General features: G+C 40.6%; 1 protein-coding gene across 1 annotated transcript; it reads right to left on the bottom strand.

Annotated features, from left to right (window-relative positions):
* Positions 1-551: 551 nt before the first annotated feature.
* On the bottom strand, positions 552-16,604 carry LOC140230752 (3-hydroxy-3-methylglutaryl-coenzyme A reductase-like). Its single transcript, XM_072310889.1, has 18 exons — positions 16,437-16,604; positions 15,821-15,935; positions 14,329-14,416; positions 12,312-12,502; positions 11,613-11,719; positions 10,085-10,204; positions 9,208-9,362; positions 8,466-8,620; positions 7,748-8,082; positions 7,201-7,395; positions 6,665-6,823; positions 6,120-6,205; positions 5,411-5,588; positions 4,685-4,855; positions 3,960-4,100; positions 3,445-3,603; positions 2,527-2,681; positions 552-2,127 (listed from the first exon to the last, which is right to left on the bottom strand). The coding sequence occupies exons 1-18, from the start codon at positions 16,596-16,598 to the stop codon at positions 1,992-1,994; spliced, it is 2,808 nt and encodes a 935-aa protein (XP_072166990.1). The 5' UTR covers positions 16,599-16,604; the 3' UTR covers positions 552-1,991.
* Between the last annotated feature and the right edge of the window lie 1,916 nt (positions 16,605-18,520).

An 18,520-nucleotide genomic window follows, 5' to 3' on the forward strand; every position in this document is an offset into this window, starting at 1 on the left:
AATGGACAATGGGATCATGGTCAAACATGCACAGTCATATACAGCTGCCTTTATCAAGTGGTTTTTTTTTCTTTTTCTTTCTTTTTTTTTTTACAAACAGTTTCGTATACACACACACACAAACACACACACTTTGACGTGTCTAAAAAAGATTGTGTTCATAGGTAGCTGTCACCGTACACCATGGCAAGCATCCCTTCCATAATGTATGGCTTTATTTGAAATCAGTGGCACTGTATTCCTTATCAGCATGCATGAGTTGTGAATTTAATCAAGTCACAAAAGTGAATAAAAGCTGCTGCTTTTCAAAGATTCCTTAGCAGGTATGCCACAGCAACTGGGTTTTTACATATAATACTGCCGATCATTCCATGCAATCCCCAACAAATCCCCTTGTATTTAGACGGGTGTGTTTGTTTGCCTTTGTATGTTTGTTTGTGTGTGTGTGTGTGTGAGTGTGTGTGTGCGTGTGTGTGTGTGTGTTTGTCTTTCAAGAATGATTTATCTTTGAAAGAAGACACAAATGCACTCACACAAATGCAAGCCCCTGATGCACGCTACTTGTGCTAGCTGCTCACACTCTTCAAATTCTCCATCACTGGAACTAACTTGCTTACTGGTATTCTACAGATAGGGCCCAGAAACCATTTCCACCCTCACTTCTCCCCTCCCATTTTCTAGAACCTCGCTATCATTGGAATGGGGGAATCTACCGCTAAACTTGCGTAATCTAAAAACACGATAAATAAATAGACTGAAATGCATCTTTGCATGAGTACAAAAGCCGTCGGTTTTCATGCATGTATCCTCTTTTGAACAGTTGCAGCATGCATTCATTAAACCAAGTACAGATACCACAGCAAAAAAAAAACTAGTGACTCATATCAAACTTCAAGGAAAAGCCATTTAAAAAGTTCTGTTTTTGAAGGACTTACAATGTTTGAAACTTTTTATAAGAGCTATAATACTTCCATCTGTTATCATTTCCAAAAAGGGCACACGCTTTAGCAAAATCAGCAAAATACAATAAAAACACAATATGTAATAAATGTACTGATAGTAAAACTTAATGCTCAACACCTTTGTTTCATAGCAAAAACACGATCAGATGATTGTTACACACGTCTCTTCCAGCACCTACAGTAAAAGCCTCATTGGTCATTCTGCATCCCGTATTTCAGTTTAAAGATGTTCTCAAAATAAGACTTTACCTGAAAGAGATAAATCTAGAATGAAGAGAAACCTGTGAAATCAAAGCAACTGATCTAAAAAAGTTTTGAGTGGAATGGAACAACTATTTTGAGAGATATGTCAGTGTGCAGTCTACGCTGGCATGATGTGGGCACCTAAAATTAGCTGCATTGTCCAATTCTAGTCAAACTCTTGTGGATCTGTGGCTTTGTTTCACTGCGTTGGTGCCAAATAAACCTAAGTTCTCCTACTACTCTTGCAAGCCACCTAGTGTTCATCTAATCTACTGGGATTGGAAGAGAACGTTTCTTGAGATGGGTGGGGAAAAAGAACCTTCACTATTTGGGCAGATGCTACATAAAGGCGCCGAGCTGCAGACGTATACAATACAAATGATAAATATAATGCTCTTCAGATGTTTGGCTGGGTCATTGCGGCTTGGAGCCAAAGTATGAAGGTGGCTGATGAGGCTCTTAACGATGTGGCAAGAGTGAGCTTGTCCCATGTCTCACCTTCCACAATAAATACAAACATTTTCGGCAAAATGATGCCATTTCACAAATCCATCTCCATATACAGATATGTTCGGGGTCCATCAGTGAATACTTTGGTACACTTTCCGCGATGATCTGACAACATTTTGATGCTACAGACTGCATTCAATGATGCTTCTCCTCCTCCCCCTCCTGGTGAGTACAAGTTCATGAGTCTCTACAGCTGAGACTTTGCTAGCCATCCCCACCAGAGGGAACGCCTGAGGGTGTCTATGTGACGTGGCGATGGGTGGCGAGTGAGGTCCGTCATGAAGCCTTTGCCGTACATGTACCCGGCGCATTGGCCGCTTCCGCCAGGGACGTGAAGTCGAGGGATTTGCTTCGTTTGTGAACAGGGAGCTCTGGAATGGCATGTAAGGGGCTGGCGACATTGAGGGCAGATCTGTAGCGGACAAACGAGCAAAGAGGTAAAGAGGTAGATTTTTTAAATTATACCAATTACAAATAAAAAAGATTCCAAATCAACCAAAGACTACACAACAGTAAACTTTACATAGTTCTCAAAATACAATTTTGCCTCATCATTGATATCTTTTCCAGTTTTGTGATATCAAAGAGAACGATGAATATGCTGCTTAAAGCCTTGATTTCCATTTCAATATTTTACTACCACCCCAGTGCCTTTTTACTTTATCGCTGACATAAGAGGGAAATATTGGGATATAGTCTTGATTTAAACTTTCTACTTTTGTGAGTCTCTTTTTGAGTAAATGGAGAAATACAGATGGAAAAATCTGTTACTCTAATTGGCTTAGAAAAATGAAGAGAAAATTAGATGTACCTGTTGTGCTTCATGTGACTTTTAACGAGATGCCCCGCGGCCAGGGCGGACATGAGGGAAAGCTCTCCGGCCATGACAGTGGCACAAATGATGCGCGCGAGCTGGGAGGAGTTCAGACCCGATCCGTGGACGTTGGACCCCTTCACATCCATCATCTGCATAACGAAGAAACAGATAGAATGGAAACATGTCACATGGTTTCCTTAGAAACCCTTTCACAAGTCTTGCCCGAAATAATACTGAAAAAGAAATGCTTAAATACATTGCTATTTCACAGACCACTTCAAATCTTTATCTTACAGCTGTACTTACTACACTGTAACAATTCATGAAATTCTTCCGTCGAGACGTTTTTATTGCAACTTATTGACAAATTGCCCTACATCAGTTGCAATACACTGTAACAAACAAGGCATATAAATTCGTTTTAGATTTGTATCATACCAAACCATGGATGAAGTGACACCAAACTAGTGCAAGGGTACCAAAATTTAGGCATTAGAATTGAGAGGTGTTCTAAAGCGCTATTGGGGAGATACGAGTGTGTTCCATGCCTTTCAATGCGCAAATGTAATTCCCAAAACAATGAGGTTTTCATATATTATCATCAGGACAGGATGTTCTAAATTTCAGGGAGTCTCTTGCAGGATCAAGGAGACTTGGCATCTTTGCAAGAGCAGGGCGGATCTAGGAATTCCGTAAAGAGGGGGCGCCTTTACAAGATTAAAGGGGGGGGGGGGGGCACACACACCCCTCCCCATTTTTTTTCTTTTTATTTCTTTTGCTTTAACAAAAAACAAAAACAAAAAACAAACAAACAAAGGGGGGGGGGGGGTCGTGTGCTCGGTGTGCTTCCCCCTGGATCCGCCACTGAAGAGTACTTTAAACCCCCAACCGCCCGCTCCAATCACGACTTACTGAGAGACAGGCAGACTGAGGGGGCAGGACGGTGCCTCCGCCCACGGTGCCGATCTCGATGGAGGGCATGGTGCAGCTGATGTAGAGGTCCTCCCCGGTGGCCCCGCTCGTCTCCATCAGGGTGATACAGTTGGAGCTGGCGATGTTCTGTGCTGCATCCTAGTGAGAAGAAAAAGGAGGCCGGATGCTCACCGTGGGTTACAAAGTCACAAGACAGCAGCTCTACTGTAACGCAATTTGTGCTACATCAAACACATACATGCAGATCGATGTCCAATAAATTTGCATGATAGATATGAGGTGATGGGGTAGTTACAATTACTCAGATTTTTGGAGCTCACCACACAGACATTATCACAACAGAGGCAAAAGAAAAAAAAAAGCCCTCAAAAGGCAAACACATAACACACCACACCATCTACAACATGTTACAAACACCTTCCAAAGGAATTTACTTTCTTCAATAATCTCAAAAAAGTTCTTTTGAAAGGGGTCACTAAAGTCAGTAAGCTTACCTGCCCACAGGCAATGTAGATGGCTGTGACTATGTTTGCTGCATGCGCGTTGAAGCCCCCAATGCTGCCTGCCATTGCTGAGCCAACCAGATTCTTGTGGATGTTCAGGTCAACCAAAGCAGAAGCACTGGTCTTGAGCACCTGATGTACGGTGAGAAAATATCATAGTTTACATAATCAAAATAATTGAATGATGAGCACCTATGCTAACACACCATGCACATAGCCCTGAAAACATATATGAATGTACTTGATGTGTTTCATCTGCTGCAATTTCTTTGAGATGTAAATAAACATCATGATGGAGGTATTGGCTAAGCATCACAATCTAAACAAAAGTTTTGCCTGTAAATAAATAAAACATGCAAATCACAAGAATATACACTCAGAAAAGATCATTTTCTACACAGACGAGCAGAAGGAGTACACTTTTGCTGTCGAATCAGCGAGAAGCATTAGCTTGTAGAATAATCAATTACAGTTCATTCTTTATGAAATACAACCATGCACAGTATTTACACTGTTTTTATGAAATCATTGTTTTTCTTCCAAGAATGAAGTAAAGTTTGCTGCTGAAAGAGAATAGCACCAAATTCTTTGTACAACTTTTGGTGGCCAAGGAAAAAAAAAACTTGAAGTCCATTCAATGATGGTGAGATAATGTATGTTTTGCCAACTCAAGGAATATGGCAGACTGTCAACACTTTTGTGTGTGGAGTACCCACCTGCTTGATGATGTGGGCAGGGACCGTTGCCTCGCACACCACCGACTTGCCCCGCCCCTCTATCCAGTTGATGGCTGCCACCTTCTTGTCGGTGCAGTAGTTACCGCTCAGACTGAGGATCTCCAAGTTGGGGAAGTGCTCTTGGAGGGCGTGTAGAGCCTTCTCGGTACCCTGGAACGATCATTACACACACAGCAACTCAACGTTATTGAGGTGTACCATTCTCCTCCGTCATCTTACAACCCTTTTCTAAAATCCATCTATCTGCTTTTCTGATGCTTTTTGTCTTAATTCTCCTCCTTTCCCATCTTAACCTAAATCCTTGGCCCTTTCTGCTCCATTCATGACTTCAAACAATTTCTCTGTTAGTTCCTCATCATCTTCTACAACAGGAGATATCTTTTTCCTTCATTTCCTCCACTTTTCCTCCTCTGGTTTTCAGAATACTGAACTGGTGATCAGTGCGAGACAAACATCTGAATGGTTCTAAATCCATGTTCCCTGGGGATGATGTTCACACTTTTTTAAAGCATTTCTCATCTCCAGTAACAGTACTTCCCTACAGACTACACACTGATTGATGCTTCTAACAAATTAATTTCTCTTGCTGAAATCCCACCCAACAGATGATTTCATCATCTTCCCCCAAAATAAATTCTATGGTTTGTCCGATAAGTCTCGAACATAGAAATGTTGATCCTTCTACACCATCTCTCTCTCTCTCACCTTTGAGACCATATTCATGCCCATGGCGTCACCGGTCTCCGCCTTGAACCTGAGGTACATGTAGCGGCCAGCCAGGGCGGTCTGGATGCTCATCAGCTTGGCGAACCGGCTGGTCGACTGGAATCTTTCTTTCACGATGGCAAAATTTTCAGGAACCTCCAACCACTTCTTGATGTCTCTGTTTGTCGATGAGCAGGATGATAAAAAAGAGAAGGAAGATTGACACAAAATGAAATTCTCAACTACATCTCTCCAGAACTTTTTATTCTACAGCTATTTCTATGTGAACACAACACTGTATCAAGTTAGTCCTTTTGCTCACTTGAATATCAGTATCGGATAAAGTTTAAATTGTAAACACATGAACAAAACTGGGCTTTCTCTCTGTAGAACAATTCATTACATTCAACTGATGGTGTTCAGTAGCATAAAGCAACTAACAATTTGTCTATCTCTTGGTTGTTTGACAAAAGAATAAAAGAGAATAGCTCTGACTCAAGTCTGATAACTGTAATATATAAAAACAGCTATCAGATACACAAAAATTGGCCGAAATTGAGAATGAAGAAGGCAATACAGAGCACGGAAGGCACAAACAATGGGGGGGGGGGGGGGAGGCATCTTTATTACCAGAGGTATATCTCCAAAGCTAACTGTATTCTGGTGGATAGTTGCATGCATTTTCCCCATTTTGACCCTTGACCCTTACCCAGCTTCCATGGCACTCGGCAGTCTGACCAGCGGGCCTCTTGTCATGCCGTCTGCGATGAGTATACTGTGAATTCCTCCGGCAGACTACGGGCAAAAAACAAAAAACAAAACAAGAGGGAATTGAAAAATAGTTACAAAAACCAAGCACAAACACCATAAATCTAAAATGCCCCTAGAAGCTTTTATTCTTGGCACACATAAATATTCTCTAAGATGCAACTCTGAAATGTGTGTAACTACGGCCATAAATATTTACAAATTATTCTTCATACACGATGATGAACTGCATACGCCAAATATTTTGCAAGGTTTTTGTTTTCACTAATTTCGCGCATCGCGTTATTTCACAAACTTAGAAACATGTGAAGATATCAACTCTGACCCCGACGTAATTGTGACGTGCAGGCATATATTTTTCCGTTCAGTCCTGTACTCCACACCTGTGAATTTAACCACTCGCAAAATTGTTGTGAAGTCCTGATTCGCAAAAAAAATTGGACTTGCTAAATAAAGTGGCAGGACTTGCAGCTTCTAGAGACTCACCCGCAATGCTCGGCAGCCTCTATTTGTGCTGGCCACTAGGCAACCCTCTGTGGTTGCCATGGGAACCTGGTACTCCTTCCCGTCCAGGAGCAACGGGCCTGCCACGCCCACGGGCACGGGCATGTAGCCAATCACATTCTCACAGCACGCCCCAGACACCTAGATAATGGAAAACAGAAATTCTCACATTGTAAACACAAAGTTCTGTAGCTACATATTTCTTAGATTTCCAGATTAAATGTGTCTCACTGCTTCTGATATCCTTTCCTATTCATTTCTTTTTTTAATCAACATGCCTATTTAGCAGTAACTTTTTTACATAAAGTGATAACATTTTTGTTTTAAATTCTCATTTGTAAGACATCAAATCTTGACAGAAATTTATTCAAATTTCATATTTGGCATGAAAAATGGGATCAAAATAAATATATTGGAGTCAAGGAAACTTCATGTGGATGAGCACCAAATCCCACACCAACACAAGCACCAAAAAGTGTGCATCACCCAAAGCCACCTCCTGATCAATGTCAACTCACAAAGGAGTAGTCGTAGCTGGCATATGGCAGTTTCTCGAGGGCGTCCGTGATGGGAAGCGACTTGCTGACAATCTGTCTGCGGATGGCCACGCCCCTCTCCGGGTTGCCGAGAACACTCTCCAGCTTGTAGGACGGGATGTGCTTGCCTGCCACCAGCAGACAGATCTCTTCGTCTGTCAGCTCGTCGGGGCCCTTCTGCAAAGACAGATGCAAATTTACACAAACAAGATGTTTAGTTCAAGCATTTACTGCAAGCACATGACCTGTACAATCTGTCTGTTCTTCAGAGATTATTTCATAATTGACGTTTTGCAGATTACTTTCTCACAAATTGTATGAGTATGATATCGATAAACAGCATTGCCTAAAGACATGTCCATCTCCAATTGCATCTTGTTACTTCTTTTATTAATTTCTTATTAAATATGTTAACACAAACATTGGTGACATCCACTTTGGAGAGAAACTTTGATCATCGCATCTGAGCATGGTCTTTGAACAGGGCTTGGATGATGGAGGTATAACAAAGTAAAATATTGGAGCTTACTCCAAGATTGAGAATCTCCAGACACTCCTCAACTGGTCGGGGAGGCTGCGGCTCTTTCTCGAGAACCAACTCGACCTCTACCTCCTCCCCCTCTTCCTCCTTTGCATCGTCGTCATCTTCACTACCGATGGAGCCGATGGTGAATCGGGCGGGGCCCTGGGTGGTGACCGGGGAGGAGGATCGGCTAGTGTGGGGCGTGGTGCGGGGTGACGCCTTGACGGGGTCGGTCTGGACACCCTGGGTCCGGGAGGTCATGAGTTCAATGACCTTGACGTCACTGGTCGAAGAGGTGGATGGGAGGCGACCGCCTTCTGAAGCTTCAAACTCACCGACGTCTATGCAGCAAAGCAGAAGAGAACAATATCCCATGGATATTAATACTTATCCGTAATTCGTACATTTCTGGGGCACAATCTTCCAATGTGCAACCTAACAAAATATACTTTTCACATTACTACTCAGTATCACATCATATCATGGGTTATGACATGGCAACTGTATCACAGACAGCAATGAATGCGATATGATTTGATTTGATGTGATGAAAATGAATGAAATATTCTTCAAAATATGATTCACATTTATGAAGACATAGCAAAGATGGACTATCAAATATATAACACACATTCAAACCTCCCACAAACTGCAATGATCTCTAAGTCCCTATCTAGCCAAAAAAAGAGAGAAAAGAAACACTTTAAACACCACAAACACAAACCTTCAACGTCTGACCCCTGATTGACGACCTCGTGACCTTCTGCGATGCAGACACGCTTGTCGCTCTGGGTATAGTCTGAGAAGAGGATATAGTGTCCGGCCAAGACGCTCGCCAGGATGGCGGTGATGATGTAGTCCAGGGTGGGCGGCCACATCCTAGAGCAGGAATGGCCAGACAGAAAGACAGGGGGGAAAAAAATTCACCGGGGAAAAACAAAAGGTGGAGAGTGTAAGATGGAAAAAGAGATGAGTGTGAGATGGAAAGAGAGATGAGTGGAAGTATGAAGGCCAGAGAAAGAGAGGAATAAATACTGTAAAACATGATAAATTCTTGGCATGAAATATTCGTAAACCTTCACTGGCATTCAATGCATAGAGCGTAGACAAGAACTTTTGTGTCCCTTTTAATTTAGCAAATTTCGGAGCGCAAAATGCGCGAAATTAAAATGCACGCGAACATTCCTCGTTTTACAGTATTAGAACTGATAATCTAACATTCTACACATCAATGTTGCTCATATTCCTCATCAGAGGCAATTTACTACTGCATTAAAAAAAGACTACAGTTTGCAAGCATGTTCACATTTACTGAAGACAAAAAGAATGATAACTATATCACAAATCTTTTAGTGCAAATATTCAACTCACATGCATAAAACATGAAAAAAAAAATGCAGCTTAGAGCATACATATCTATAACTGTTAATAAAAAATTGAGTGGGGCATTCAAAGGGGTGACTGACCTGGTCAGATAGAACTGCCAGAGTGGAAGGTCCGGTTCTATCTCCTTGTTGGTCAGCAGGTTGCTGCCAAAGAATGGGTTGTCCTGGCTCATGAGGTGGGTGTTGCTGCCTTCCACCCAGTAGCTGTGGGCATGCACCAGCATCAGACCTGTGGCCTGTGGGTAACATCAATTCGGGCAGGGCCAAGAATGAATGAATGGATAGAAAGAATCAAAGAGATGTATGGAGGAAAGATGGCCACAGCATGACCAAAATGCAACAGACATTACCAAACTGAACAATAGAAATTAGCCTACATTCTTTTCTCCTAAGCCTGCAGTCTGTCACATATTTTTTGACAGTTTAGTTTATATTATGGACTTCCTCTAGAAAGCTGATAAAGAGATGGGTAAAGAACATGCCCATGTAGCAAATGAATGGGTTTAGATCACAAATTTGGTGCCAATAAAGGTTTTTTTTTGTGATTCAAATGCTACCTTTAAGATTCATTTTGACACCACTGAAGAAATTTCTGCATAAACTACACTGCTAAAAACAAATTCATGGAATGTCCCAACATCAATTTGTGCTTCATATCAAACATAAGTGAGGGAAAGATTGGGGTTATCATATTTCCTAACAAACAATCACCTCATCACAGCTTCTTCAAGTTGTCATGTAGAAATTTTTGTGGCAAATGATGTTCACATAAAGGGAAAGACTGTGTCTGTAACAGTCTCATTTCTCACAAACATCTGTTCAAAGCTTTTTCTCATGGTATTTATCAGTGTTAAAACAATTTGAAAGAAATTAATTATCTACAATTTGTATGAAGGGTACATGAGATGGATTCACAATCTTCATGGAGATGAGACTGGGTAGCCCCTTGACCCCTCACCATGATCATCTTGACCCTCTGCACCACTGGGTTGGATTTCTTGTCTTCTTCCTCCTCCAGCACCTCGGCAAAGTGACCGAGGTGCCACACTGGACGACCGTGCTTGTTGCTGTTTGACAGCTGTGATTGACCACAGAGAGATAGACAGAGAGAAATGAGAGTGAGAGACAAGACCACATTGGTTGATATCAGACTACTGGGTAGATAGATAATCATTACAAATGCTAGAAAGAAAATAACACTGAAGAAGCTCCCCATAATATCCTAGCTTGTCTTTTTAGTGCACACATAATTTAACGTAACTTTGATTAAGTATGTCTACTTGGTTAAAGGGTGTGTACAGTTCTGGTCGAGGTGAGGATTTAGCTTTTAACGTTTTGCGAGATATTCAGAAACCACTCTATGAGATGTCAAAGAGCATGCAGTTCTAAGGGGTATCAAAAGTTTATTCGATGAAAATCGGTTTTGAAATGGCGGAGATATCCAAAAACAAGGTGAAACAAAGAGATCCTAATAAAGTTGTGGCATGTCGCCTTTTATCATTAGCACTTTTTTGGATATCTCAGCCATCTGAAAACCAATTTTCATCAAATAAACGTTGAATCCTTCTTAGAATTACATGCTCTTTCATATTTCATGAGAGGCTTTTCATTATCTCACTTAGGAATGTTCAAAACATGAATCCCCACCTCAACCAGTACTGTATAGTCCCTTTAAGACAAAATCATACAACAACATGATGTGCAGAAGTTTGTATCAAGTACATGAACCAACAACTTGGAATTTGTTTCAGACAATAACCCTCAAAACACCATCTCAATACTCACACCTATAATTTAAAGGATGGACAAATTCAGGGGAAAAAAAATCATTTAACGGAACAGCACAAGGCCCTCCACATTTTTTCCCTCTTGTTTTGACTCTAGGCAAGATGTACTTGTACCCATGACCAAATACAAACAAAAGCAAAGGTTCACTTGGCTAGTTGAACAGGTTTTTCTTTTTTAATCTTCAAATAATGGGGGGGGGGGGAGGGATTTCAAATTGAGAGTTAGAACAATCACACCCTGACAAGTAAGCAATCAATGCACCACCTGCCCAATGGCCAACCAGTGTAACAGGTGTTGACATTCAGGGTTATTAATCACATGGCTCGTGTTCAATCAATGGTACAAGCAGCATGCCACGTGACAAGATATCCTCTTGACAAAACAAACAGTTTTCCCTCTTCTCTCTATATCCCCCAACCCATTCTCTCACAACACACACACACACATACATACACACACATTCTCTCTCTCTCTCTCTCTTTTTATCTCTTTCTTTATTCATTGACAGTTCTCACGACTGCCTTGGACATAACACTATTGCAGATATTGTAGATAGGGGTCCTCCTCCATAATGAAAATGTTTTTCAGAACCAAAAATGCGAACACAAGTGCCTTTACAGGTTAGACAAGAGATCAACGCAACACAGTTACAAGAGTCATATCGCTTTCTTTTATGAAAAAGATTTGTTGGTCGTTACCTCTAATACAAGTGAAAGGCAAGCCGGGAAGAAGGTCATGAAGACAAAGTAGTTTGCAATGAGAGACAGGCAGCCAAAGCAGCAGAACACTTCCATCTTCTTGATTCCTGAAAACATACAATTCGAACAAGCAGATTCTGTCAGCATTATACATCAAACCAAAACCGCTGTCACTCCAGGAATAATTTCTCTCAACAAAGGAACTCTTTGAATGACAAATCATCTTCAGTGTTGACGGCAAAATCAGGTATTTGACAAATAATGCCTTTGGGGCTGAGATATGCAACACAATAATCCTATTAGCATTTACTACCTTCTTCATGTATAACTTCTTTCACACACTGTTTGTTTTTCTCTTTCCCAAAGTATATCCTCCCTTATACCCAGAAACATGACAAATACTATGGTGGTACTTTAGCAAATGTAAGTCTTTCTAACACTGATGTTTCATGGTCTGAAGGACAGGCAGTCATCATGTTTATTCCAGCATAAATCTCCTGGAGAGTTTCCATAATAACTGGAAGAGTACCTTGCCATTTATAATCAATTATTCACAACGGAACTCTGAGAATTATTTTTCCCAGTGGTACCACACAGTTTTTACTTTGGGACAGGAAAAGAATTGTACACATTCCCTCACATTCACACAGTCAATGAACATGGATGATTTCTCTAGACAGCATTATTCTGCAAACTCACCAGACATCGTCCCGATGCTAATGACGAGCGTCGTGACGACAGTATCCAGGGTGATAGTGGGGCCGAGGATGGCCATGCCGCGGGCGATGTTCTCCTTCACCTCCCGCTGCGAGGTGCTGCTCAGGGCGAACTTGGTGAGGGCGCTCGCCTTGGTCAGGTCAATTAGGAGCAGGAAGAATGGAAGCGCCTCGCTGGAAGTAGCACAAACAGTAGACATGGCAACCATGATAACCATTTTCACTTATTGCATGAATTATCAATGTCGTTTTGTTCCATGGTGCAAAATATTGTGCACTGCATCAAAATGAAGTCATAAAAGTACTGTACTGACTGGGGGTTTTTGTTTTTATTTTTGTGTTTTCCTTCTCTGATGGTTTTACGGGGTACTCTGTACCAAGATTGGGAAGGTTGATGACTTGCTGATATTCTAAATAGCAACAATGATTTCCTGTACAACTTTTCGTAAAAGTATGTATAATAATTATTACTCAATTTTCATGCATTAGAATACAATTGAATATTCATGAATATGACATGCTGAAGTGAGCTCTAATTGAAGTCTCCCTGTAGTGTATTACAAGTAGTTTATTTTGCCTATGAGGCCTCCCTTATTTTCAATTACCATGGTAACATGTGTACCACCTTTTACACATTATGTTTTGCACTTTGAAATGCACCTTTCATTACATTGTGTGAGATTGATATCATTTGATGTATCACATGCTATGCTGTCAATTGCTTGATGATAGCACCCCATGTGGTGCATGAAACTCGGAGTAGCCACAAAGCACTGATGAAATCTTAAGTCATTTTCCTGTGTAAACGTTATCATTATACATAAACACATGAAATACCTAATTACAATCCAAGCACAGGTAAATACTTTGATAACAGAATGTCTTTGAGCACAGCCTGTATAATTGTAAGGCTGAAAGCAAAGTGCAATACATATCCACGTATCATCTACACACCCTAATCCACACGGGGCTTCAGTAACAAGAGAAATCAAGATTAAGGTGGCAGATCTTGTGTCATTTCCAAGGTAAAAGCTATCAAGCAAGGCTGACACATGCAGAAGTGATAAATCAGAACAATTTGTTGTTGACGTCACATCCGCAAACAAGATGAAAACACTCAATATGCAGAGATAAAAGATATATCGTGATATGACTCAGTTTTATAAGAAATAAGGGTGCAACTTTCAAAGTTCACATCAGCTGAGCCAGCGGCACCTATGAATTCAATTTTATTTCATTAAAAAACAAACAAAACATCTAGGTAAATGACTCGCTGGTCATGAACCGAACAAATCATTCCACCTTGTATAGGGGGGTCAATGTCTTGATGAATGCCGATACGACATTGATAACGGCAGAAATGCAAACTAGAGGTATTTGGTTTCTATCTTGTGCAAACAAGATACCGGTCTTGTTGAACTCGGCACACTGTGAACCTCAAAAAATGCTGTTATACATCATTAACAATACACTTGAGTGGTCGAGAAAGTAAGTGTATTTGAGACCAAACACACACGTGACGTTTATCTCGGCTACACCATATCAACGACAAGAACATTTTAATTCTAGAACAATGCTATCTGCAAACAGAGAAAAAAATAACGACGACGTGTTCTCAATCAGCCTCTGTAATCGACTACATGCAAACTGGATCTACCAGTACTTCCCCCTCCATTCCCAACCCCCCCCCCCCAAAAAAAAAAAAAAATGAAAAGAAAACAGAGGATGACTGCCCAAACTATCATCCTACCATGATAGAGAAAAAAATCCTTCCCCCTCCATCCATGCCCCCCAAAAAAAGGAAGTATCATAAAATCAACATCTAACCAACCCTACAAAAAATTGCCTAATATCAAATTTATGACCATTTTTTTTTTCTGGGGGGGGGGGGGGGAGGGGAGGGGGTGTGAAGGGGGTTAAAGGATGATAATCCAAGAGTATCCACACTTTGGATTGTAAGGGCTTATTTGACAGGATGGGAATGCAGCATTTCCACTCACTTTAACCCTGTGAGTTCCAGACCAAAGAGGTGGATGACGGCACTACTGAAGAGAAAGCTGGAGAAGATTGTGAAGAGACCGGCGATGCCTGCAAGTGAATCATAACATGATTTGATTAAATTTGATTTCATTCCTGATTATATCTTATTTTATTTTATTTTTTTCTGCACTGCATTTCTTCAGGTAGAGTAACCAAATGAAACACACAAAATACAAAGAAATACAAAATAAAAATGAATATAAAAATGAATCATGAAATTCAAAGTACACATAATTCATGAGAAGAGTGAGCATGCTAGGCATGCTAAATTAATCTTAAGCAAACATATTTTTCACTTTAAAACCATATTTTCTTACTTTTGATGAATAAAAAAAACAACATACTAAATACTGCACAAACACTAATAAACAGCTTTGCGAAAAGTACCAAGGTATGACGTATAACCAAGGAGGTACTAGGCGCTCGCCTAGTACCTCCTTGGTATAACAAATGAATATAAATACACCCACATACAGGGAAAAAAAGTTAAAAGAATGAACAAATCTCAGCAAAACACATAAAGCATAATCCCTATAATCCGATCCTCAATAGGAGCTTAACAGCCCTCCATGCACCTCCCAAATTTTTTCGCTTCCTCTCAAGCATTTCATGACTTCAATTTCAAGAGGTAAAAGACTTATATGTCTAGGATTAACTACTCCCCTTTCATCTAGGATCATCTGTAAGGGGAAAGCTTGCGCAAAGTGAGAAATACGGTCAGCAAAAAGCTGTTGTGTCTTGATCCCTTCTACCCGCAAGTTTGTGGTGGATTATATACATTCCTTTAAAAGTGTCACTCAAGATTTCGCTTTATGAGGCCCCGGGGAAGCAGACAATTCAAGATTTAGAATGCATTTAGAATATCTATGAAAAAGATTTCATAATGATCTGTACCAGGGTGGCCAACATTGACACTCGACAATCAGGATGTTTGAAGGGACTAAAAGAGACATTCTTAAGAGTGTTTCATGCATCCTAAGAGGCAACAGAAATGCCTAGATCAGAGAGGATTTTATTGGTTTTTTTTTTTTTCAAGGCCACGAAGATACATATAGATAAATTTTTCAGGCAGCCCCTTGCAGAATCATACAAACCTGTCAGGTCTGCACGTAGATACAAGTCACAATTTTTCCATGTTTCCTCTCAACTCGCAAATAGAGTAAATGATGCAAATATACGCAATGTTATGATCTCTGTACATTTGTGGTAGTTACTGGGTCCAGTTTGATAGTACTAAATACACTAAGTAAGATGCCATACTCCCACTTTGGAGACAATACATAGTGCGTATGTGCAACAGAAGGCCATACTTGTGTGAGCATTTCATTTTGTGAATATCAGTCCAAGTGAGAAATTTATGGGAAAAAAAAAAAAGAATCCGTACAATATATTTTAGGCATACAGTAACTTCCTATGTGATGAAAGATACTGGAACTAAGACTAGTCACTGACCCAGGATGTATTTTGATCCTGTCGTTCTCAGCTTTGTGAACTGCAAGTAGAGGTAGACGACAGCTAGCGTTCTCATTATACACATTATGATGATGTCCGACGAGTGCGATGATGCCTGTACAGAAAAAGAAATGAAGAAAAATTAGATCCTTTGAAGGAGAAGCCGGGCATCTTCACACATGTCATTTTTCAGACTTACCAAGCCAGAAGCCAAACCATCCACAGATACTGTGGATCATGCAAGCAAGATTACCTTTCTGAAAATTCTGGGATTTTCTCCTTCTTGTGTCTATTTGATTTATCACCAATCCATCATTCATCAATTGATTCTATCTGCTATCAACACATCTTGCAAAAGTTTTGAATATCTTGGCAGGTTGGAAAGTTTCGAATCACTTTTAGTCTACACTGACACATTACTTTCTGAAGTGCTCTTATAAATCTGATACTATGGCATACAGGCAAAAAACAAATTACAGGAAGTCTCTTGCAAGAATATCATCATCATCACCACCACCATTATCACCACCACCACCACCATCATCATCATCATCATCATCATCATCATCATCATCATCATCATCATCAAAGATATTGAACCAATTTATGTCTTCACCTGCACATGGTCGCACTCGTAGTTCCATCCGCAGATCTGGGGCAGGCCAGTGAAGTAATTCATGGACAGCATGCAGATGGTGAGGGTGAGGGTGCAGACAATGACCTCCCAGGGGTGGGAGGAACAAAACCGCCCCTGGGCCAGGAACAGGCGGGTCAGCATGTCGGAGCGCACGCTGGATGCAGAAAGAGACAGAAAGGGGGAAAACAAAGGTGTGTGATGATGGAGGATTATGCGATCAGACGTGGATGACAATTGTCTGGAATCTGAAGGTTTATGTCGTTACTGAGAACTCACCGAGTCTCAGAAGGCCACTATAAAAACACTGCCTACGCGTATTAGTAACCTATCATGTAGATTTGACTTGTTTGTGTGTCAGTGTGTGTGGGCTTAAGTGCATGTGACAAGCACGTTTCTGCTCTTCCATGAATGCTTGGGTTTGTCCATACCAAAACACACTTTAATCGCATTAAATGCAATTAATTCAGATTCTTTAAAAAAAAACCCCAGAAAGATAAAACTGTTCACTGAGTGACATCAATTGACGTGCAACATTTTTTATTCTTCAACCATCAAGGTGATTCACCTAAAGCAGAAGTAAGAATGAAAGGAGTAAAACACATCTCCATGAGCCAGTTGCCTCATTAAACTCTGTGATTTTTTTTTTTTTTTAATTTGTAGAAATTTTGAAACTCTAACCCTTTACATGTAGGTCCCAAGTCCCCGGTACTGAGCTTAATTTGCACAGCTTCTTCATCAGCCTTCAGTAATTCATCTAACCATAACTCTGACAAAGTTGTAGAATGACAAGCCCACTCAGGTGCAGCAATGTTCGGCAGGAAGGCCGCGGTGACACGATATATGGATTTTAATAGGAGAAATACATTGTAGGTACATTATAATCTCTATTCATTGACAATCCGTGTCTAGACATCTGAGCCAAAGCAGCAAAGAAAGCATTCCAGTATGCACGCCAATTGGCAAACAAAGAACAGCCAAGGTTGAAGACATTGTATCGGCATGCCTAAAGAGAAGCTATTCTTATCAGTCGGCAACTATTAAGCGAGTTCTACATCTGTAGCAGCACAATGAAAATGCCACAATTGTCACTGTCTAGAATATCGGTTTATCACGACACTTGGTAAGGACCCAAGGTTGGGATTGTGTTGCAGATAATCATGAAACGGTTAAAAGATTAGCTTCCACTTATCGCAAGATAAGGGACCTTGACCGATAACATATGGTAACACAATGTCGTGCAATGTAAGTAATAATTAACCAATCCTCTGTTGAGGCTGGGTGGTGGATGCCAGGGTAAGAAGAGTTTGAAATGCACAGGCACTTCAAAAACTTGATAGAAATTTCCTAGCAACAGCAGCATAGGGAACATATGATACAGGAGGTACAGTATATTACACAGATATGGAAAAAAAAAAGTTGTTCCTTTTATACAGGCTTGATTTTGATATCATAGCTCAAAGGCAAAATAAAGCAATACTGCAGCGAGCAAGACAGTTCAATGACTGAGATTACATGTACTATCACTGTTAAATTTCTTGTAGGATGCCATATCACATGAATAGATCATGTTAACAAGTTACGGACCATGTCCAGTTTTGTCTCAGTGTCGGATTTCACATAATACATCCTGTAGGGTGCTACACAAATAGTTCAACCCCACTGGTCCACTTGCCAAGGGCAAGTAAAATTAGTAGGCACTTGCTTGGTGAAAAATGTATGACCAATGCCCTTGCCAAATGGCCACTTGGAAATGGACTAGTGGCAGAAATATCACTGATCATTCCCTGTTCTGTTGACTGAATTAAATTTTCTGTAACTTACTCGCTGGCTTTTGATGAGCTTTGACGATGAACAGACCGCCGAGGAAACGTCTTTTAACCAGACTGACCGCAATGCCGTTTCAGATCCTCAAGTGTGAGGTTCAGCAAATGGTATTGGTATTATGTGTCTGCCTCTCTTGTTGAAGCATCCTCAATGGAACACAATCACTGGAAGGAGGGTTGAAATGGCCTTGAAAATGAAAAAACCTACTCTCTCTGACATTTATAGCAAAAACATATTGT

The sequence above is a fragment of the Diadema setosum genome, chromosome 7 (assembly GCF_964275005.1).
Source record: "Diadema setosum chromosome 7, eeDiaSeto1, whole genome shotgun sequence".
Lineage (NCBI taxonomy): Eukaryota > Metazoa > Echinodermata > Echinoidea > Diadematoida > Diadematidae > Diadema > Diadema setosum.

Excerpts from the sequence above, each read along its gene's own strand:
- LOC140230752 (XM_072310889.1), bottom strand. The coding sequence starts at position 16,598 with ATGCTGACCCGCCTGTTCCTGGCCCAGGGGCGGTTTTGTTCCTCCCAC. Across the intron at positions 8,621-9,207 it reads TGGCAGTTCTATCTGACCAG|GATGTGGCCGCCCACCCTGG; the intron begins GTCAGTCACCCC and ends TTCCTGCTCTAG. Across the intron at positions 4,101-4,684 it reads CTGCCCACATCATCAAGCAG|GTGCTCAAGACCAGTGCTTC; the intron begins GTGGGTACTCCA and ends ACCGTACATCAG.